Source organism: Mustela putorius, unplaced genomic scaffold (genome assembly GCF_011764305.1).
Source record: "Mustela putorius furo isolate JIRA1106 unplaced genomic scaffold, ASM1176430v1.1 tig00003836_pilon_pilon_pilon, whole genome shotgun sequence".
NCBI lineage: Eukaryota > Metazoa > Chordata > Mammalia > Carnivora > Mustelidae > Mustela > Mustela putorius.
Window position 1 is genome coordinate 32,486,433 of NW_025421989.1, and position 23,838 is coordinate 32,510,270.

The following is a 23,838-nucleotide window of genomic DNA, read 5'->3' on the forward strand; positions in this document are numbered from 1 at the left end:
TGAGGAAGGAAACAGGTATTCAAGTCTAAGAGGTGTAGTGAGAACCCTCCTCAAAAATCAATTAAAGTAAATCAACACTCCAACATATAATAGGAAAGCTTGCAGATTTCACAGATACAGAGAAAACCCTCTTAAGCAGCCTGGGAATAGAGATTCCTAACCTACAGGGGTAGGAACATTAGACAGGCAGTAGACCTAGCCACAGAGACCTGGCAGACCACAAAGGGCTGGCATGATATATTCAGGGTACCAAATGAGAAAAATATTCAGCCAAGAATATTTTATCCAGCAAGATTATTTTATTTAGAGCAGAAGGAGAGATAAAGAGCTTCCAAGACAAAGAGAAAAAGAATTTGTGATCACTAAACCAGCCCTGCAAGAAATATTAAAGGGGATCCTGTAAGCGAAAAGAGAGCCCCACAGTAACATAGACCAGAAAGAAAGAGATGATCTACAGAAACAGGGACTTTGTAGGTAATACAATGGCATTAAATTCCTATCTTTCAATAGTTACTCTGAAGGTAAATGGGCTAAATGTTCCCATCAAAAGACACAGGTTATCAGATTGTATAAAAAAGCAAGACCTATCCATATGCTGGCTGCAAGAGACTCGTTTTAGACCTAAAGTTAACCTTCAGATTGAAAGTGAGGCTGTGGAGAACCATTTTCCAAGCTAATGGACCTCAAAAGAAAGCTGAAGTAGCAATCTTCACATCAAATAAATTAGATTTTATTTTATTTTTTAAAAAGATTTTTAATTATTTATTTGACAGAGATCACAGGTAGGCAGAGAGAGAGGAAGGTAAGCAGGCTCCCTGCTGAGCAGAGAGCCTGATGCTGGGCTCAATCCCAGGACCCCGGCATCACGACCTGAGCCGAAGGCAGAGGCTTTAACCCATTGAGCCACCCAGGTGCCCCAAATAAATTAGATTTTAAACCAAAGACTGTAGTAAGTAATGAAGAGGGACACTATATCATACTTAAAAGGATCCATCCAACAAGATGATCTAACAATTATAAATATTTATGCTCCTAACTTGGTAGCAGCCAATTTTATCAACCAATTACTAACCAAATTAAAGAAACATATTGATAATGATACAATAATAATAGGGGACTTCAACATCCCACTCACAGCAATGGACAAGCCATCTAAGTAGAAGACCAACAGGGAAACAAGGGCTTTGAATGACACACTGGACCAGATGGACTTCACAGATATATACAGAGCATTCTATCCTAAAGCAACAGAATACACATTCTTCATGAGTGCACATGGAGCATTCCTCCAAATAGATTCCATACTGGGTCACAAATCAGGTCTCAAACCATACCAAAAATTGGGATTATTCCATGCATATTTTCAGACCACAGTGCTTTGAAACTTGAACACAATCACGAGAGAAACTCTGGAAGGAACTCAAAACACATGGAGGTTAACGAGCATCCTACTAAAGAATGAATGGGTCAACCAGGAAATTAAAGAATTAAAAAATTCATGGAAACAAATGAAAATGAAAGCACAATGAAAACTTATGGGATGCAGCAAATGCAGTCCTGAGAGGGAAGTACATAGCAATACAAGGCTTTCTTAAAAAATTGGAAAAGTCTCAAATACTCATACTAACTTTATACCTAAAGGAGCTGGAGAAAGAACAACAAAGCCTAAACCAAGCAGGAGAAGAAAACTAATAAAGATTAGAGCAGAAGTCAGTGAAGTAGAAACCAAAAGAACAGTAGAACAGATCAACAATACTAGGACCTTGTTCTTTCAAGGATTAATAAGATTGACAAACCCCTGGCCAGACTTATTGAAAAGAAAAGTGAAAGGACTGAAATTAATAAAATCATGAATGAAGGAGGAGAGATCACAGTCAACACCAAGGAAATATAAACAATTTTAGGAACATATTATGAGTAACTATATGCCAACAAATTAGGCAGTCTGGAAGAAATGGATGCATTTTACTTATTAACTACCAAAACTGTGCCAGGAAGACATGGAAAATCTGAAAACACCATTAACCAGCAAGGAAACTGAAACAGTAAACAAAAATCTCCCAACAAATAAGAGTCCATAGCTAGCTGGCTTCCCAGAGGAATTCTCCCAAATAGTTAAAGAAGAACTGATACCTATTCTTCTGAAGCTGTTTCAACAGAAAGGGAAGGAAAACTTCCAAACTCATTCTATGAGGCCAGCATTACCTTGATCCTATAACCAGACAAAGACCCCACCAAAAAGAAGAATCACAGACCAATATCCCTGATGAACATGGATGCCAAAATACTCACCAAGATAGTAACCAATAGGATCCAACAGTACATTAAAAGGATTATTCACTGTGACCAACTGGGATTTATTCCTTGGTTGTAAGGGTGGGTCAGCATTCACAAATTAATCAGTGTGATACTTCACATTAATAAAAGGACGGATGAGAACCATATGATCCTCTCAATACATGCAGAAAAAACACTTGACAAAACACAGCATCCTTTCTTGGTTACAACTGTCCACAGTGTAGGGATAGAGAGAACATACCTCAATCAATATCATAAAAGCCATCTATGGAAAGCCCACAACGAATATCATTCTCATTGGGGGAAAAACAGAGCTTTTCCTCTAAGGTCAAGAATGTGACAGGGTGCTCACTCTTACTACTGTTGTTCAGCATAATACTAGAAGTCCTATCCTTAGCAATCAGAAAACAGAAAAGAAGGATGCCTGGGTGGCTCAGTTGGTTAAGTGTCTTCCTTTGGTTCAGGACATGATCCCAGCGTCCTGGGATCAAGCCCAACTTCAGGGTCCCTGCTCCCTGGGGAGCCTGCTTCTCTCTCTCTCCCCCTGCCTCTCTCTCTGGCCTTTACTCTCTCTCTCAAATAAATAAATTAGATTTTTAACAAAATTTAACCCCCTTCCCCAAAAAAGCATTCAGACTGGCAGAGAAGTCGTCAAACTCTCACTCTTTGCAGATGGCATGATACTTTATGTGGAAAACCCAAAAGGCTCCACCTCAAAATTGCTAGAACTCATACAGCAGTTCAGCAACGTGGCAGAATATAAAATCAGTGCATGGAAATCTTTTGCATTTCTCTGTACTAACAGTGAGACGGAAGAAGAAGAAATTAAGGAACTGATCCCATTTATAATTGCATCAAAACCCATAAAATACCTAGGAGTAAACCTAACCAAAGAGGTAAAGGATCTGTGTTCTAAAAACCACTGAACACTTATGAAAGGAATTGAGGAAGACACAAAGAAATGGAAAAACATTCCATGGTCCTGAGTTGGAAGAATAAATATTGTTAAAATGTCTGTGCTACCCAGAGCAATCTATACATTCTATGCAATCCCTATCAAAATAACACTGACAGCTTTTCACAGAGCTGGAACAAACAGTCCTAAAATTTGTATAGAATCAGGAAAATTTGTATGGAATAGCCAGAGAAATGTTGAAAAAGAAAACCAAAGCTGGTAGCATCACAGTGCCAGAATGGAAGCTGTGATGCAAGAAAGAAAGCTCTCTTACAAAGCTGTAATCATCAGGACAGTATGGTACTGGCACAAAAACAGACACATAGGTCAATGGAACAGAATAGAGACCCCCAAAATGGACCCTTAACTGTATGGCCAACTAATCTTCCACAAAGTAGGAAAGAATATCCAATGGGAAAAGGAAAAAGGACAGTCTCTTCAATAAATAGTGCTAGGAAAATTGGATACCCATATATAGAAGAATGAAACAGGACCATTTTCTTACAACATACACAAAGATAAAGTGAAAATGGGTGAAAGACCTAGACTGAGACAGGAGTCTATCAAAATCCTAGAGAAGAACATAACCAGCAACCTCTGTGACCTCGACCTCCACAATTTCTTGCTAGACACTTCTCCAAAGGCAAGGGAAACAAAAGCAAAAATGAACTATTGGGACTTCATCAAGATAAAAAGCTTCTGCACAGCAATGGAAACAGTCAACAAACTAAAAGGCAACCTACAGAATGGGAGAAAGTATTTGCAAGTAATATATCTGATAAAGGGCTAGTAGCTACGATCTATAAAGAACTTAAAAACTCAACACCCAAAATTCAAGGAAATGTCAAGAAATGGGCACATGATATGAACAGACATTTCTCCAAAGAAGACATACAAATGGCCAACAGACACATGAAAAAATACTCCACATCACTTGGCGTCTGGGAAGTACAAATCAAAACCACAATGAATACCACCTCACACCAGTCAGAATGCCTAAAATGAACAAAACAGGAAACAACAAATGTTGATAAGGATGTGGAGAAAGGGGAACCCTCTTACACTGTTGGTGGGAATGCAAGCTGGTACAGCTACTCTGGAAAACAGTATGGAGGTTCCTCAAGGAGTTAAAAATAGAATGGTACCTGGGTCACTCGGTCAAGCATCTGCTTTCAGCTCAGGTCATGGTGCCGGGGTCCTGGGATTGAGCCGTACATCAGGTTCCCTGCTCAGTGGAAGGCCTGCTTCTCCCTCTGCCCCTCTCCCCAACTTGTGCTCTCTTTCTCTCTCTCTCTTTCAAATAGATAAGTAAAATCTTTTAAAAAGTACTTATATAGACAATCATCTTTAAATAATTTTTGTCTTCCTTTCCAGTCTTATTTTTTTATTGGAATGTACCACTATTTATCACAATTTAACATATGGGACATTTGTTTGTTTGTTTGTCTAAACAAGCACAGGTGAATTAGTTCTTCCCATCTAGATTATAACTTCCATGAGAGCAGAGATTTTTTTTGTCTTTTGTTTGCTGTTGTATCCCTAGAACCTAGGCAAGTAGGAGAAACACAATGTGTGTTTGAGAGTTACACAGTATGTATTTGCTGAATTGAAAAGATGACTGTGCTGAGTCTGCTATATACTACTCTACCCAAATCTCAGGATAACTGGCAAGCAGATGGAAACAAAATGTTATTTTCTTCATTTGCATAATTTTCCTGATTTTGTTTTCTAGATTCTAAAAAAGGTAAGTATCCAAGGAATTCCATAATATCTGACAGCACTTTTGAAACTGCTGCCTTTTGTATATCACTGGAAGGAACAGCATCTATAAATATTAATACATGCATATATTGTTTCAAAAAACTATTTTATATATTATAGTTTTCTAATTTATTAATTTTGTCATATATTAGTACATGCTATTATGTTTCTCAAGCCTTTATGTCATTTGTTACACATTGAGTTAATGGATTTGGGAAAGTGAATGGCATATAGTAAGTACCTGAAGGTTAGGGTAATTGAAGAATTAATTAAGCAGGCTTTTGGGGAATAGTTTCTTTATGAATGCAGAGGTATTTAGTGGCTTCCCACTATATTTAGAATAAAATCCGAGCTTTTCACCCAGTAAAGCTTTATATAATTTGACCTATTGTCTCTGACTCCCAGCTTCTCTCTTGCTGGTCATGCCGAAGCCATACAAAACTTCTTTCAGTTTCTTTAATACCTTTTGTTCCTTTATGTATATTTAAAAAGTTATTATGCTTCCCCAGAGCCTCTAAGCTTTATTAGGGCATATTTGTTTTATTTACCATCAAATCCCTACTGCTAACAAAATTACTCAAGTGTGGTAAGCAGTAAGAAAGTATGTGTGGAGTGACTAGATACATGATTGAAAGAGCACTGGACTTGGTGTCAGGAACTCTAGATGAAAATCCTGGATTGTGTTCTGAGTCTTAATCTGGATGCTAGTTACACAGATATGTTTTTGAAGTCATTGAGATATACAGTTATAATGTGAGCACTTTTGATGTGAATATGTTGATAAGTTAAAGTCAACAATCATGGGGTGCCCCTACTTACTAACTGTGTGAACATGAGTGAGTCACTTCCTCTGAAATTTAGTTTTATCATTTATCAATAGGTATTAGTGTACTTACCTCATAAGGTTGTTGCAAGCACCAATAAGATGATATATGTGAAACTGCCTTATGGTGGTGGAGATATAATATATACCAGTGGAATCATTATTATTTCAAGTGGAGAAGATGCAGAGGGCAAGCACTCAGAAACCTAGTAGAACCCATCTCTTATAGAAAAACCCTTGGGCAGCTGACCAGAGCTGGGGCTTTAAAAGTTACTGAGGGAAGGGGCACCTGGGTGGCTCAGTGGGTTAAGCCTCTACCTTCAGTTCAGGTCATGATCTCAGGATCCTGTGATCGAGTCCCGCATCGGGCTCTCTGCTCAGCAGGGAGCCTGCCTCCCCACTCTCTCTCTGCCTGCCTCTCTGCCTACTTGCGATCTCTGTCAAATAAATAAATAAATCTTAAAAAAAAAAGAAGTTACTGAGAGAAGAATGGACTTCATCTCATCTCTAGATTATGCAACAGGACCCTTAGTCCTTAGTCTTAAAAATGAGAACGGGGTGGGACACCAGTGGCTCAGTTGTTAAGCTTCTGCCTTTGGCTCAGGTCATGATCCCAGGGTCCTGTGATGGAGCCCTGCATTGGGCTTCCTGCTCAGAGGGAAGCCTGCTTCTCCCTCTCCCACTCCCCCTGCTTGTGTTCCCTCTCTCACTGTGTCTCTTTCTGTCAAATAAATAAATAAATTCTTTTAAAAAAATGAGAAGGGGCTTTGGGACTTAAGGAAGAGCAGGAGACTAGGACAGGCAAAGCCTTTAGTAGGTGGCCAGAAATTAATGTAATGGTGTATTGAGTACCAGGGAGGATAGTGAAGTGATTGACCTACCTAACAGTCATGGGAGAGCCATGCAGCTGAAAATTAAAGCCAGCATTGAAGTGCTTCTCTACAGAATAAAATGTAGCTTGCTGGGTTTCAAAAATAATGAAGAGCTAGATATAATTGAATCTCAAAGGATCACTAGAAAAAGAATCACTCCCAGGGTTAGGAGTTTCCAGACTATGATTGTCACTGGAAGGCTGGGAAAAGAGGAGTAAGTGCATGTAAAGGGACCTAAAATGGGAAGGGAAGCTCTTAGAAAACTGGTGGTACACATTCCAAATTTTAATAGTATATGCAGCTAAAGCTGCAGCTTTAAAATCAGATTTTATTGTTAAAAATTCAGCTCATAAAATATATTCTACTCTCTATCTTAAGTAGTTATCATTATACTTAATGTATTGAACCAGATTGATCAACTAGAAAATAAACTACCAGAACTAGACTGAACCAAGACATTTTAAAGATTTTATTTATTTATTTATTTATTTATTTATTTATTTGACAGAGAGAGAGAGAGAGAGAGAGATCACAAGTAGGCAGAGAGGCAGGCAGAGAGAGAAGGAAGCGGGCTCCCTGCTGAGCAAAAAGCCTGATGCGGGACTCGGTTCCAGGACTCTGAGACCACGACCCGAGCCGAAGGCAGCGGCTTAACCCATTGAGCCACCCAGGCGCCCTGAACCAAGACATTTTAGCAGAAGAAAATTATTGTCATTCTCATAAGTCCTCCGAACGCATGTTTATTGTTATCAATAACTGTTCTGGTATCATTTTATGTTCTTTCAAAGCCTGTGAAATTAGGGCTACCATTAATAATCCTATTATGGATAAAGAACCTGAGGCTTAAAGAAGTTAAATAATTTGCCCAGGGTCGGATAGTAATTGGCAGGGCAGACCCCACACCCTGGCTTGTGTGGTGACAAAACCCATACTCGGACCTGTTGCTGGAACTCACATCAGGATGTGTATAACCTACTGTTATTTAAGAGGCCCTGATACTAGAAATCAGCTTAGTGCCAGCATGCCTTCCATATATAAGAAATAACACACAAGGGCGCCTGGGTGGCTCAGTGGGTTAAACCTCTGCTATCGGCTCAGGTCATGATCTCAGGGTCCTGGGATTGAGTCCCGCATCGGCTCTCAGCTCGGCAGGGAGCCTGCTTCCTCCTCCTCTCTCCCTCTGACTGCCTCTCTGCCTACTTGTGATCTCTCTCTGTCAAATAAATAAAATCTTAGGAAAAAAAAAAAGGAACACACAAAGAAGATGCCCTGTCAGTTGTAGACTAAGGAATCTTACTTGAACATACTGGAAGGGACTATCATCTATGATATTGTCTTAATTGATTTTAAGTTCCAGAAAAGCAGAGAATTTGTCTCTTTTCTTTCCCACTGTTTCTCTAAAGCAAAGTTTCTCATCCTTGACCCTATTGACATTTTGGATTGAATAATTCTTTGTTGTGGGAGGGCTGTTCTGCATATTGTAGGATGTTTAGCAGTATCCCTGTCCTCAGCCCATAGATGCTTGAAGCACTCCTCCCCAGTTGTGACAAATGAAAATATCTCTAGACATTGTAAAATGTCCTGTGGGGAGAAAATTGCCCATAGTTGAGAACAACTGTCCTAAAGAATAGAGCAGTGGCAAGTAAAGAATAGAGTTTTACTGGCAAGTAAAAGCAGTGGCAAGTAAAGAATAGAGTTTTACTGGAAAGTAAAAGACATTCAATTAATATTTATTTTTTTATTAATTTTTAATTTTTTTAATAAACATATAATGTATTTTTATCCCCAGGCGTACAGGTCTGTGAATCGCCAGGTTTACACACTTCACAGCACTCACCATAGCACATACCCTCCCCAATGTCCATAACCCCACAACCTTCTCCCGACCACTCTCCCCACAGCAACCCTCAGCCTGTTTTGTGAGATTGAGTCTTTTATGGTTTGTCTCCCTCCTGATCCCATCTTCTTTCAATTTTTTCTTTTCCTACCCCCCAAGCCCCCATGTTGCATCTCTACTTCCTCATATCAGGGAGATCATATGATAGTTGTCTTTCTCTGAAAAATGACTGACAGAATGGGAGGAGATATTTGCAAACGACATATCAGATAAAAGGCTAGTATCCAAAATCTATAAAGAGCTTAGCAAACTCAACACCCAAAGAACAAATAGTCCAATCAAGAAATGGGCAGAGGACATGAACAGACATTTCTGCAAAGAAGACATCCAGATGGCCAACAGACACATGAAAAAATGCTCCACATCACTCAGCATCAGGGAGATACAAATCAAAACCACAATGAGATACTACCTCACACCAGTCAGAATGGCTAAAATTAACAAGTCAGGAAATGACAGATGCTGGCAAGGATGCGGAGAAAGGGGAACCCTCCTACACTGTTGGTGGGAATGCAAGCTGGTGCAGCCACTCTGGAAAACAGCGTGGCAGTTCCTCAAAAAGCTGAAAATAGAGCTACCCTATGATCCAGCGATTGCACTACTGGGTATATACCCTAAAGATACAAACGTGGTGCTCCAAAGGGGCACATGCACCCGAATGTTCATAGCAGCGATGTCCACAATAGCCAAACTAGATGTCCATCAAACAGGTGAATGGATAAAGAAGAAGTGGTATATATACACAATGGAATACTATGCAGCCAGCAAAAGAAATGAAATCTTGCCATTTGCGATGACGTGGATGGAACTAGAGGGTATTGTGCTTAGCGAAATAAGTCAATTGAAGAAAGACAACTATCAATAAATATTTTTTGATTAATGACAGGAATGAACATTGTTCTACAAAGTGTACTTCTTGTGATGTGCAAAATAACTGTAGGAAATCCTGAAAAAGTTTGAGAATTTTAATAGTTACTCATTTTATATGCATTAGAAAAATAAAATATAATCGAACCCATGCTTTCCTGTCCTATTTTATAGAACAAGATTAAAGTGGATACTGAAGTAAAAAAATAGGAAGGAAATTGAAGAAGACACAAAAAGATAGAAGACCATTCCATGTTCTTGGATCGGAAGAATAAACATTGTTAAAATGTCTATAATGCCTAGAGGAATCTATACTTTTAATGCCATTCTGATCAAAATTCCACCGATATTTTTCAAAGAGCTGGAGCAAATAATCCTAAAATTTGTATGGTATCAGAAGAGACCCCAAATCGCTAAGGAAATGTTGAAAAACAAAAATAAAACTGGGGGCATCACGTTACCTGATTTCAAGCTTCACTACAAAGCTGTGATCACCAAGACAGCATGGTACTGGCATAAAAACAGACACACAGGCCAGTGGAACAGAGTAGAGAGCCCAGATATGAACCCTTAACTCTACGGTCAAATAATCTTCGACAAAACAGGAAAAAATATACAGTGGAAAAAAGGAAGTATAGATGATAAATGCATTTAGCAAAAATCATGAAATTGATTAAGATGGTATGTAAATAATTTGATGCAGTGATCAATACTAAGGGAAACTTAGGCAAACATAATGTGTCCCAAATACACTTGGTATGGGAGCTTCCCCTAAGTCTGATTTGTGTAGGGCACTAGAACCCTCCCAGGGAATGATCTAGTGCCCTGTGCAAACTAGACAAGTAGAAGACAAATTGTTTACCCTCTGAGAATTGGACAGTCTGAGATATACTGTAATATATGCACATCTGTAGGAGATAGCACCTAAATTCCATATTATACAAGAGAACAAAGGAAAAAGAGATTACTTCCTGTTCACGTAATGAGGAAAGTCTTCACTGATGTTGCGGGATGAGTGGAATTTGAGTAGGTGTCGATAATGCAGAGGAAAAGAGCAGAGACCTAGAATTGGAACAGTTTAAAGCATATTTAAGGGGTGGGTGGAGGCCAATTTGACCAGAGTGTCGTGTAACTGTTAAGAAAGGTGGAACCTGGTTATAGAGAGTGTTTAATGCCAGGCTGGGTAAAACCATGGAATGGTGATTTTTATTTCCTAATGTCTGGCTAACACCTGCTCTGCTGGCATTGTTTTTTGTTTGTTTGTTCGTTTTTTCAAGTGTGTTGCTATTACTCTGGAAGTAATGTTTGGGATGGGGACCTGAGAATCAAGTTTGACAAATACTCCTACTTAGAGAGGTATAAAAACTAGAACATACACACACACACACACACACACACACACACACACACACACGGCTGAAAGAAAGAAAATAGAGTGGAAAGAGCAGGCTACACTGTGGCATCAGAAGCATGGTGGTGACTTGTGAATGGGGGAGTTTGGAGTTTGGGAGTAATGTGGACATGAGGCCTTGAACCTCTCACCTCTGTAAGGAAGTTGTTTTTCGTAAAGTAAGGATCTGGTTGTTGGAGGTTTGCTCCTGGAACACTAGGTGAGGCAGCTGCCAGGAAATCGTGATTTTTGCCTCCTCAGTTTCATCTTGCCCTGGAAGACGGCTGCTTTCGACGCCTTTCCACTCCACCATGTTGACCTCCAGAGAGGCAAGTCCTCTTTGAAAGTCCTGGCCAATGCATGACAAACCTTTCCTTTGTAGTTCCTCTGACACAAATGCAAGGGGCTTGATTGTTTTCAAAAAGGCTTTATAAAATATTAAGGAAGAAAAAGAAATAAAACACAAGAAGTTCTGCCAGATTTACCTAGTGTCTGATATCACTGTACTCACCAATCAGAGCTCCTTTCCCTACTGCCATCAGAGATACGGTCTTTAAATCGAAATTTAACCATATGACTCCTGTGGTCTCTAAATCGAAATTTAACCATATGACTCCTGTGCTTAACTCTTTCATGATTTCTCACACAGGGATTGAGTTTTAGTACAGTAGCTTTCATACAGTTTTTCCTGGAGTGAGGTCGGTTTTGTGGTTCTTTTTACGTAATAGTGATTTTATTTATCTGATTTGGAGGATTACAATGGAAGTTAAGGTGATGCTTGAGAAGGGTAAAAGACATTCTATGAATATGTATGAAAGTCCCAGCTCTTTCCTAGAGCCTTCCCTGAATAGCTTCATCTGAAGGGTCAGGGGGTCACTAAATTTCATACTCTGCTTCCTGTGGTGCTGGCTTTCTCATGAGGTATATCTGTGCTGCCTCAAGGAGAAATCCCAGTGGGTGAGACTACAGCTGTCCACCTCAAGTGAACCTGCAGAGTTTGGCCCTGACCCATTTTATGTACTGGTATTCTGTATAAGATTTTTCTGAGAGTGGTTTGCAGCTTCAAATAAAAGGGGTGGGGGCAGTAGTGAGAGAAACCATTAGATGGTCTCTAAAGTTCCTTTTGGTTCCAAAATTCTCTGAGAATCTAACCCCCCTGACTTCTTTGTTCATTCACTTTATGTTAATTTTGTTCTGTACAATTACTACCTTGTTAGAAAATAACGAAATTTCAGAGCTGCAAGAGGCTTTCGTAATTGCCTTGTCCAGTTTCCCAAACTGAGCTCCAAAGAAAAGGACTCATGAGAAATATTGATTACTTACAAACGGATTAAGTAGCCAAATACTCAGAGAGACTATACTTTGATCACATTGCTAATTAGCATTTTTAAGACTCTGGAAAGTATTATAATAAACCCATTTAACTTTAACACAGCATTTCTTATATTTATTTGATCAGAGCCCTGATTTTGAATAATGCACTTTTAACATCCTGTGGAGGACAATTTGGGAAACACATGTAGTTCAATGCCCTTCATTTGTAAGGAATTTGAAATAGAAAGTTATTTTCCAGCGTCACACAACTAGTTATCAGGTCTCAGTCTCATATATATTCCCTAATTGTCTCTGTTTCATATATTTCTTTTTTTTTTTTAATTTATTTGACAAACAGAGATCACAAGCAGGCAGAGAGGCAGGCAGAGAGAGGGGAAAGCAGGCTCCCCACTGAGCAGAGAGCCCTATGCGGGGCTTGATCCCAGGACCTTGGGATCATGACCTGAGCCAAAGGCAGAGGCTTTAACCCACTGAGCCACCCAGGCATTTTTTTTATGGCTTTTTTTGAGATGTAGTTGACAAAAAGCATTGTGTAAGTTTAAGGTATATAAGGTGTTGATTTGAGGGGCGCCAGGCCTTTGCCTTTAGGTCATGTTTTCAGTGCATAGATTGTTCACTTCCTTGGTTAAATTTATTCCTGTATTTCTTTTTCTTTTTGATGCCATTATAAGTGGGGTTATTCTTTATTTTTCAGACAGTTCATTGCTAGACTCTGTAAACAACTTTTTTTTGTATGTTGATTTTTAGTCCTGCAATTTTACTGAATTCTTTTATTCTGACAGGTTTGTTTGTTTGTTTGTTTGTTTGGAGAATCTTTAGGATTTTCTGTATATAGGATCATATCATCTTCAACCAGGGAGAATTTTACTTATTCCTTTCAGAGTTAGATGCTTTTTTTTTTCCCCTTGCCTGATCACTCTGGCTAGGACCTCCGTACTATGTTGGGTAGGAGTGGGGAATGTGGGCATCCTTGGGAATGTAAGACCATTCCTGATCTTAGAGGAAAAGCATTCGACTTTCATCATTAAGTATAATGTTAACTGTGGGCTTCTCTTACATGGCCTTTATTATATTGAGGTATATTCCTTCTGTACCCAGTTTGTTGAGAGTTTTTTTTTTTTTAAATCGTGAATGAATGTTGAATTTTATCAAATGCTTTTTCTGCATCTATTGAGATGATTATATGATTTTTATCTTTTTTTTTTTTGAAGAGTTTGAACAGGATTGACTAATTCTCTAAATATTAGAATTCACGGGGTGCCTGGGTGGCTCAGTGGGTGAAGGCTCTGCCTTCGGCTCAGGTTATAATCTCAGGGTCCTGGGATCGAGCCCCATATCGGGCTCTCTGCTTAACAGAGAGCCTGCTTCCCCCTGCCTCTCTGCCTGCTTGTGATCTCTCTCTCTCTCTATCAAATAAATAAATAAAATCTTAAAAAAGATTAGAATTCACCAGAGAGACCATCTAATCCGTGACTTTTCTTTTTTGAGAGGTTTTTGATTACTGATTCTATCTCCTTACTCATTAGTCTGTTCACATTTTCTATTCATGATTTAGCCTTGGTGGGTTATATGTTTCTAAGAATGCATCAGTTTTTTCTAGGTTGTCCAATTTGTTGGTCTATAGCTGTTTGTAGTAGTCTCATTCTCCTTTGCATATGTGGTATGACTTGTAATGTGTCCTCTTTCATTTCTGATCTTATTTTTTTTCTTGGTCTAGCTAAAGATTTGTCCATTTTGTTAATCTTTTTAATGAATCAACTCTCAGTTTTGTTAATTTTTTTCCTATCTTTTATTTCTGCCTTATATTTAGTATTTATTTCTTCTACTAACTTAGGGCTTGTTTTTTTTTTCCTTGAAAGTTCACTGCTATAAACTCCCCTCTTAGAACTGCTTTTCCTGCATTCCATTGTTTTCCTTTTGCTGTGTTTCTATTTTTTTGTATCTCAAGATTTTTTTTTTTAATTTTCCCTTTACTTTCTTCTTTGGTCCATTGGTTGGTCAGGAGTATGTTGTTTAATTCCCATATATGAGAATTTTACATCTTTCCTCCCGTTCTTGATTTCTAGTTTCATACCATTGTGCCTATAAAGGGTAGGTGATATGATTTGTTTACTTGAATTTGTTGAGACTTGTGGCCTGCCATATGATCTCTCATAGAAAACCTTTCATTTGTACTTGAGAAGAATGTGTATTCTACTGTTAGATGGAATGCTCTGTTTATGTCTGTTTGGTCCCTTTGGCCTATACTGTTGTTTAAATCTGCTGTTTCCTGATTGATTCTCTGTACAATCTACCGATCACTGAAAGTGGATATTAAAGTCCCCAGCTATTACTGTATTGCTGTTTATTTCTCCTTTGTGTTGGCATTTGCTTTATGTATTCACATGTTTCAGTATTGGGTGAATAAATATTTACGATTGTTATATCTTTTTAATGAATTGACCCTTTTTCATTATATAATGACCCTTCTTTGTCTCTTGTGACCATTTTTAGCTTAAAGTCTATCTTGTCTGGTAACAAATATAGCTATCTCTACTCTTTTTGGTTATCATTTGCTTGCAATATCTGTTTCTGTCTCTTAATTTTATATGTGTCCTTAAAATTAAAGTCTCTCGTAGACAGTATGTCATTTGGATATTGTTTTTTTTTTTTTAATCCATTCAGCCTTTCTGTGTTTTTTTGGTTGGTGAATTTAATCCATTTATATTAAAAGTAATTATTGATAGGTAAACTGTTCTGTTCTGTTGAATTCTGCAGTTCTGTTTTTAGCTGTAAGATTTCTGATTTTGATGGTTTCTCTTTCTTTGTTGTACTTCTCCCTTTTGTTCATGGCATTGTTTTCCTATTTTCATTTACCTGTGTATTCTTGTAGTTTATTAAAGTTCTTTAAGAGGATTATTCTGAATTCCTTTTCAGGCAATCTATAAATCTATTTTGTTAGGGTCACTTATTGAAGCTTTATTAGTTTCCTTTGGTGATGTTATGTTTACCTTTTTATTCATGATTCTTTGCATTGGTGTCTCTGCATTTGCTTAAGCAGTCTCCTCTTTCATACTTTAAAAGTTCATTTTAGCACAGAAAGACCTTCACCAGTCACCAAAGTTTGGGAGTACTGGACAGGTCATCTGGTAGCCTCTGTGGGAAGGCAGGGCTTGCTCTTGGGGTTTCTAGTCGGGCAAGGCCATTGTCCATGGTCTGAGGTTGGGGGGGTGGGGATGATGCTGGGGGGGAATGATGCTGGCGGGGCTGGCTGGTGGGCCACTAGCTAGGCTCTGCAATCACCTCTGGTTGGTCAGCATCCCAGGTTGTGTTCCCTGGCAGGGTGGCGCCACTGGATGAACTCCTTGATTGTACAGGGCTGCAGGATGGGCTCTGCAGTCACCCCTGGTTTTATGGGGCCTCAGGTTGTGCTCCACAACCAGATGGTGCCACTGGCTGAAGTCTGTGTTTACACAGGGCCCACAGTTTATGCCCTGAAGTTGAGTGGGGCTTGTTCATCTTCCTGATCATGTAATCCATGGACTGTGCTCACCTGGAAGACAAGGTCATTGGCTAGATTTCCTTGTCTGGTGGGATCACAGGCAGTGCTCCTTGACTGGATGGGGTTACCAGCTTGGTTTCCTACCTGGGCAAGGCTACAGGCTGTTTTCAACAATTGGGCAGGGCCAGTATTCTGTGGTCCTCTGCTTGCTAGGGTTGTAAAGTGAGCTCCATGACTGGATGAGATTGTAGGCTGGGCTGTGTCTCACAGTACAATAGGCTGTGCCCCCACATTTCTCAGATCACTACTCAGGCTCCTTGGTTATATGGGCTCAGAGGCTATGCTGAGCTGTTGCGCATGGCTGCTGGCTTGACTTCCTGACTGAACCAGGGCTATAGGATGAGCTCTGTGGCTACTCTAGTTATCTGGGCCTCCTGGGTGGGCAGAGCTGGAGGCTATGTTCAGCACTAAGGTGGGGCTGGGAATTGGCATCCCTTCTTGGGCAGCGTGGTAGGACAGGCTCCCCTACCAGTATGGCTCAGTGACTGGGGATCCAAATCAGGCAAAACTGCCAATCAAGTTCCATAGGCAGAGAGGGCCACCTCTGCAGATGGCCAGAGCTGCTGGCTAGGATCTCTGCTCAGCAGTGTTGCTGCAAGCAAGAATGCCTTCTGCCAAGACCTGCTGTAAGCCCCATGCCCTTCTCCCTCTTTAGCTGATCCCCAGTGGTCAAGCCCTGCAGATTCTTCCACTGACCCCTATGAGGCAAGACATGAGTGGACTTCCTGCAAAGGGGCCCATGTGCTGGGGGAGCTAGATGTCTGCCTTGGGCTCTCTTTTCCCACGGTAGTAACCATCACTCCTGGGCGGCGGTGGTGGAAGGGGAAGCCCTCTCAATGTGGCACTGTAGGGGAAAGGCAGTGGGGTCAGAATGTGTCCAGTCCTCTTCTAATGTCGGATTTTCACACTGATGTTCCTATGGATAGTTGCCAGTTGGTCTTCTTGTGAGGGGTACTATAGTTGGAAATGACCTATATGGCCGTCCTGATGATATCATTCTCTCGTACCTGCTTAACTTCAAGTAGGTTATACATTCATTAATGGACAGATAGATGATGTCTTATAATTTTGCCTCTGGTGCTTTGCTCTATGCTGGGAATGTGGCAGGTAGATAATAAATGTGTGGTAATTCTGTGATTGAACCCTGTAAGAAAATGAAGCATTATGGTATGAATTAGCTTCTGTGTAATGTATTTTCATCTTTTAAAAAAAGAATTGCTTTTCTTCCATGCATACCTGCATTTGGATTATGTGGGTTTTTTCCTACAAAATTTCTGTTGTCAGTAATTCATGGTTATTGATTCATACTGTTTATTGGTAATAGCTCTGTGGGCTGCTTTGCTTCAGGGCTAATTTAATTATGGGTACTGCTGTTTGACACCATTCAGGAAAATGTTACACTGTAAAGGGTATTGGATTTGTCACAGAGTGACACTGAAGAGAAGCCAGGGATAGGCAAACTAATAACATGCTGCTTGGTTATTAAAATTGGGCCTTTCATCATTTTGTTTAACATTTTTGTTTATGTCACTGCCTTCCTAAGAAATGAGCGTGTGACCAATTTGATGACTTTTATTTGGCAAGGGCAGAAACTAATGCTAGACAAACAAGGACATAGTAAGTCGATACAGATAGAGTCCATGCTTTCAGAATGCTGTGTTTCTGTTCTCTGAAGTTAGATTCCTATCTGTGATGAAGAATACATTTGTATAGGGGGCAAGGTTGGAATGCACTAAAATGAAATGCTCATGTTGACCACATGGACTTTAATGGAACTTACTCGATGTAGTGACTCAACCTCTGTGAATCTGACTGTGTGTATGTGCTGTGTTTTATACAGGGAGTCATCATCCAGGGACCTACCAGAGACCACAAGAAAACATGGGGAAGAGTAAGTTTCTGTTTGCTTTTTAATAATTCATACTTTCCCCATGTTAATCTATGTATCCAGGAAATTAAATTTGCAACTCAAGAGTATTTTGTGGACATCTAAATTGTATTTCTGGTTAGTGTTAGAAAGTTACTGTCTGAAGCAGGGCAGTGCAGAGAAAAACCAACAGACCACATGCTGCTCATTGGCTAGGGTCTTTTGTTTTCCTTCCTTCTGCTCTTTTCTGAACACTCCCAGTAGAGGGAGAGAAGGCTCAAACTTGATATTTATAGACCTGTCCTAATCCCAGCTTCTTTAGAACTCTTAGCAAAGTTACCCATATGCTTCCAATGGTTTCTAAGCCTTGTTGATAATTGACAGAAACAAAAAGGTGATTCTGCTGTGCAGCCAGTGACAGTATTAAAAAATTCATCTGTGAGGTTGGTTTATAAATGGTTTTGATTTTCCCTAAAATGTTAAAGCCTGGCATTTAAGAACCATTAGATGAGTTCCTTTGATATTTCCTTTTTCATGAGGCTATTTACGGGCAGTAGACAACAAATTCAAGGTCATTTTGTTGTTAATATTATCAGCCACCAGTGACTCCATAAAAAATCCTAATCAACATAGACCATAAAACCGTATGCCTAAAGGACCTCAGAGGGAGACTTCGTGTTGTGTAGTATAATGAGAAGAGTATTGGTCATAGAGTTAGAGGCCTGAATTCAAATTCTACTTCTACTACCCTGATCATGTCCTAGAGTTCCCCTGCATTTGCTTGTCCATATCCCAAGTGGGATTTATATATTCTTGGAAAGTTGTGGCTGTCATAATGTAATGACGCATATAAAAGTGTGTTAAGAACTCTATAGAAGAGAGCAGTGCAATCTGTTCTAGGCTGTCCTTATTGAATAAGTATACTTTCATTGGTTCTTTTTTTTTTTTTTTAAGATTTATTTATTTTAGAGGGAGAGTATGTGTGCACAAGCAGGAGGAAGGGCAGAGGGAAAAGGAGAAAGAATCCTCAGCGGACTCTGTGCTGAGTGCAGACCTTGATGCAGGGCTCGATCCGTGACCCTGAGATCATGACCTGAACCGAAATCAAAGAGCCAGCCGCTTAACTGAGCCACCGAGACACCCCCATTGGTTCTGTCTTTTAACAGTTAAAATGAAGTGGTTTGGTCAGATGCTTGCGTAGGCAGCAGTGCTTGGGACCAGGGTTATGCAACGGACAAGGAGTGCCTCCTTAGGTTTTGTGCTCTAAGCACTTTGCTTGCCACTCCTTGCTATGGGCCCCCTGTAAGCAGCCCCAGGGATTATGGATCAATCATGAAAAATTTCTTCCTGAACCTTGTTGAGTCAGATTTTACATGTTTTCTCCAGTGATTAGCCCCCGGGATTCTAGTTCTTTCCCAGCCTCCACAAAATACAGCAATCTCCTGATAGTTTAGAAATGTAAAAAAACATGAGTAAATTTGAAAAGAACTGGTCAAAGTTCTGGGACTGAATTCATGCCACGTCCTAACTCCAAGTCAGCTATCAACAGAAGTTTCCAGAGTAACTACTGTGGCTTGGTCCTCACCTAATTTCAAGCTTCAGGTGAATGTGAAGAATGTTTGGATTGTTGGATTTCATCATGACCACAGGGAGAAGTTGCACTGAGAGCAACACATTCCTTATTGTGTCCTCTCTTCCTTTTCAGAATGACCATCAGGTCATTAGCAAGGAGATCATTAGGAGCTTACTTTAAAAGGTTCTTCAGCAAGTCTTTGTTTAAATGGTCAGGCAACTAAAAGGAGTTCTTGCTAAAGGATAGGACATGGTAATGTTATCGGCAAGGATGGGCATATTTCCAGTCTGGAGATAAGGGAAGTGCTCCAAAAAATGCTACTTTACAAACACATGGAAGCTTATAATAGCATTTTGACTGTTTGCGTTGGCCACTTTAAAAACATCCTTCACATCCTGAATCTCAAAGACTCTATCCTTTACTCTCTAGGCTTTACTTAGCTTGCCTGATTTCACTGGCTAATTGCTGTCACTGTTAGTGGAGGGAAAAAGATGCTACTATGTGGCAATTTTTTTTTTCTCTTCTGGCAACATACAATGAAGTTTTTTTTTACTGGATTTGGCAAAGATTCTCACAAACATAGCTCAATGTGTCATACAAAGGGACAGCAGGAAAGGAAAATATCACAAAGACATGGCACTAGCCTCATTAACAAGAAGGCATGAAAACAAAGAACACAGCTGGAAAACCATACAGTGTAGGTGAAAAGTTAAAATTAATATTGGCATGAGTTTCTTTAAATATTCTTTGATACTAGATGAAGAAATTATTTATGAATATGTGTTAGATGAATCATTCTTTTATGTGACATGAAAAAAAGTGTGAGCCAAGTCTTAAACGTGGTGGTAGGAAGATGAGAACACACTTGTCTATTTAATTTTTTTATTAGACCACCATCTGTGTCCATTTATGTGTCATTGAAATCGCATTTACTACAGATATATGAGTTTTGAGCTAGAGCTTCATATATGGGACTTAAGAATATATAATTATTTTGAGATCAACAAGTGTCTATGGAACACTTCATAACTTACAGATATTTCTCATACATTATCTTGATTTGAGTTGTCAGAGAACACTATGATGTAAATAGGGATATTATCTTTATTTTATGGATTACAAAACTGAAGGTAATCTAAACTCCACAGCCTACAAAATGGATAGCCATAATGCAAACCTAGGTTTCCTGATGGCCTGTGCAGTTTTTCTTGTCTTCTAGTAGGCCATGTTTTGAATACCCTAGTCATTAGTAGTGTATAAAGTCAATTAAAAACTTAGGAGGTATCTGTTGATTTGATTGGTACAGAAGAAAATATTTTCTCGGATCTATGACGATGTTCATATATTCCATGGGGGACTGACTGGACAGATGGGCAAAGAGAAATGACTCATTGTTTATCACCATTTATGATAACAGCTAAAAGACATGTATGAGGTAGTGGAGTGCCTCAAATACCGAAGTCTTCTGAGCAGCGAGGGACACATCCCATACTGCAAGGTGCCTAAAGTAAAGGGTTTAAAATACCATTAAAGCTGGTGAAAGCCACCCTTCCTGATCAATAGGTTTTTGTCCTTGCAGTTTTTCTTTTTTTCTTTTATTTACTTGACAGACAGAGATCACAAGTAGGCAGAGAGGCAGGCAGAGAGAAAGGGGGAAGCAGGCTCCCTGCTGATCAGAGAGCCTGATGATGCGATACGGGGCTCTATCCCACGACGCTGAGATCATGACCTGAGCCGAAGACAGAGGCTTTAACCCACTGAGCCACCCAAGCGCCGCACCCCCCTTGAGGTTTTTCTTAACAGGAAGAATAGAATACATTATGGAACACCAGAATAGTAGGAGACAACAAGGGGAGATGCTGTTACAAAAAGGAACAGCATATGTAAATTAAATCATGTATAACATTTCATTGGAGAATGAACGTTTTCACAAGGAAGAGAGTGTGGGGATTATATAAATGTGCATGTATTGGCTCACAAAATGTTATGTACACAATGCTGGAATATTTATCTTTATCGTCTTTGGATGGAAATTAAAACTTTATTCTATGCTTTCACACACACCCCCATCCCCTGAGCAACTGGTGTATTCATGACAAAAAGACACAAGTCTTAGTACTCCACAAAGCAATTCCTTGGGATTTTTCTTGCTAAAAATTTTTGGAGCTATTGTTTCATTATAATGTTCTTGTTTTGTTTTTTTTTTTTAAGATTTATTTTAGAAAGAGAATGAGAGCATAGTGTGGGGAGGGGCAGAGGGAGAAGGGAGAGAGAATCCAAGCAGACTCCCTTCTGAGTGCAGAGCCCAGTGCAGGGCTCAGTCCCACAACCCTGAGATCATGACCTGAGCCGAAATCAAGAGTTGGTCATCCAAGCAACTGAGCCACTCAGGCACCCCTGTTTTGTTATGATGTTTGTATAGAATTTGATTTTTAAGTCATACTTGTTTTCCATGTGAATTTTCTTTATAACAGAACACACTTCTCTTACTGAATGTTCTAAATGCTAGAGCAGCAATTCATGGTATGTATTAGCCTAATACACAGTTATTGATGGTGAATGTCACTGTCTTTACCTTAAGAACAGAACTTCTGGAAGAAATTCATTATGTTATCGCAATAATAGCTGGCTACAAGATGCCCTATACCTGTTATACAAAATGGGAATAGTATTTAGCCATGAATCTTCAAAAGGATTAATTTTGCTTCATTGTGTGCCTTAGAAAACAGTATTGGGAATAACTGAATGATGACAAGCAGACAGGGTTATTTGTGGAGAATAACTAAAATGACGTAGCTTTGCATTTTTTGTTTCTCATCTTCCAGTGGCCTTTAGAGATTTACCTAGCCTAGAAGAAAATCCTGGGTCTCTAAGGTCTGAATCTGAAAAGTCCGTTTCTGTCTTCATTTTCTATACCTAATGGTAACTTAATGCCCTTAATGTTCTCATATCCACGAACATATTAAAAAAACAGTGGCAGTGTGCCAGTTACAGTCTGTTTTTTATTAAAACGTAGCAGCATAATTTTTTTGGGTCACAGGATGTACTTGGCTCCTTTAGCCCAAGAAACGCAAACACGTTATCCCACTTACCAAGACTTAGCAGAAGGAAAGATGGTTTAGAGCCATCACAGTAAACCTCAAAGCTCTTCTTAGATCTGCTGCTGAACTACCGCTCAGTTGAGGCCAGTCCTAAACTTTAACTCTGAGCATACAGTTCTATATTTTCAACCAAGGAATGAACATGCAAAGTGACAAGCCTTGTAAAGTGACTTTCTCTTAGTGTAGTGTCTGCTTTTATTTGACAGCTATTGGTTTATAGTTCAAGTAAAGGCACACAGTTAAAGCCAATTAATTATTTCCTTTCTGGCCTGCATTAAATTTCAGAGTCTCTTTATTACGGCAGCATGTTCATGCCTCTGCCGTTTAGATGAGGTCACCAATTTATTGTAAACCCTTATCTTCATAATTTTATAAGAGTAATACAGATCTGCTTGGGGTTGACAGCAGCCATTATTTTTTCCTGGCAAGTCTTTTCCACTAGGAAAATGAGGTAACTCTTTAAGAAGGGTCAAGCCACTTAAAAAACAAACAAACAAAACAAAGTCATTATAGTGTTGGATGCTTTTTGTCTTTGATACAGTCCTCTCTGCCTTTTACCTATTTAACAAAATAACCTTTGGTACATTAAGTTAGGTTTGCACTGTTGACATTTTTTCTCATAGCATAGAATTCACCATGTTCAAGTGTACAATTCGGTGACAGTAATTCACAATGTTATGTGACTATTTATTTCCAAAAATGTTCATTACCTCCACAGGAGATTCCAGACCAATGAAGTAGTCAGTCTTCATTCTTCCCTTTCCCTCGGCCATGCCAACCTGTAATCTGCTTTCTTTCTCTATAGATTTACCTATTCTGGATATTTCATATGAAGGGAATAATACGATGTAAGACCTTTTGTGTCTAGCTTTGCCCTGCTTTTTTTAGGTTTATCCATGTTGTATTTGTGTTAGTACCTTATCCCTTTTGTGGCTGAATAATATCCCATTGTATAAATATTACACATTTTGATTATCTCTTCATCAGTTGGTGGGCATTTGGATTGTTTCCACTCTTTGGTTATTGTAAGTAATGCTGCTGTGAACACTGTTATACAAGTTTTTGTTGGAATATCTGTTTTCAGTTCTTTGAGACATGTATCTAGAAGTGACTGTTGACATTTTTGGCTGGATAATTCTTTGTATGTGGGGGGTGCTGTCCTGTGTGTTATTAGATGTTTAGCAACATTGTTGGCCTCTCCACACTAGATGCCAGTGGTTCCTTCCTTTCCAAGTTGTGACAATGAAAAATGTATCCAGACATTGCTAAACATTCCCTAGGGGTGCAAAATTGCTCTGGGCTGAGAACCACTGATTTGGAATAAAGGAAAGTAAATCTTTAGAGACAAGCCATAATACACATATTATGATGTTTTTCATAGAAGTAATTTGAGTCTAAAGAAGAGCATTACATGGTTCTGGAAACCAAGGTATAGCCCTGATTCTATAATCAAGCAGTTGTGTCCTTGGGTGAGTCACTTAACTTCTGAATTTCAGTTTTCTTGTCAGTAAAATGAAGGGATTGAGATGGATCAGTGGTTTCCAGTGTACTGCTCAGC

The 23,838-nt window shown here is 39.3% G+C and overlaps 1 protein-coding gene across 3 annotated transcripts in view; it reads left to right on the forward strand.

Moving 5' to 3' along the window:
* The window catches only part of PRRG1 (proline rich and Gla domain 1), a 153,439-nt gene that overhangs the window by 44,671 nt on the left and 84,930 nt on the right, over positions 1 to 23,838 (forward strand). For all 3 annotated transcript variants that reach the window (XM_045089447.1, XM_045089445.1, XM_045089446.1), the window contains exon 2: positions 17,580 to 17,630. In XM_045089447.1, coding sequence (XP_044945382.1) covers positions 17,621 to 17,630 — 10 coding nt within the window. In that variant the 5' untranslated portion in view covers positions 17,580 to 17,620. The remainder of the gene's footprint in view (positions 1 to 17,579; positions 17,631 to 23,838) is intronic.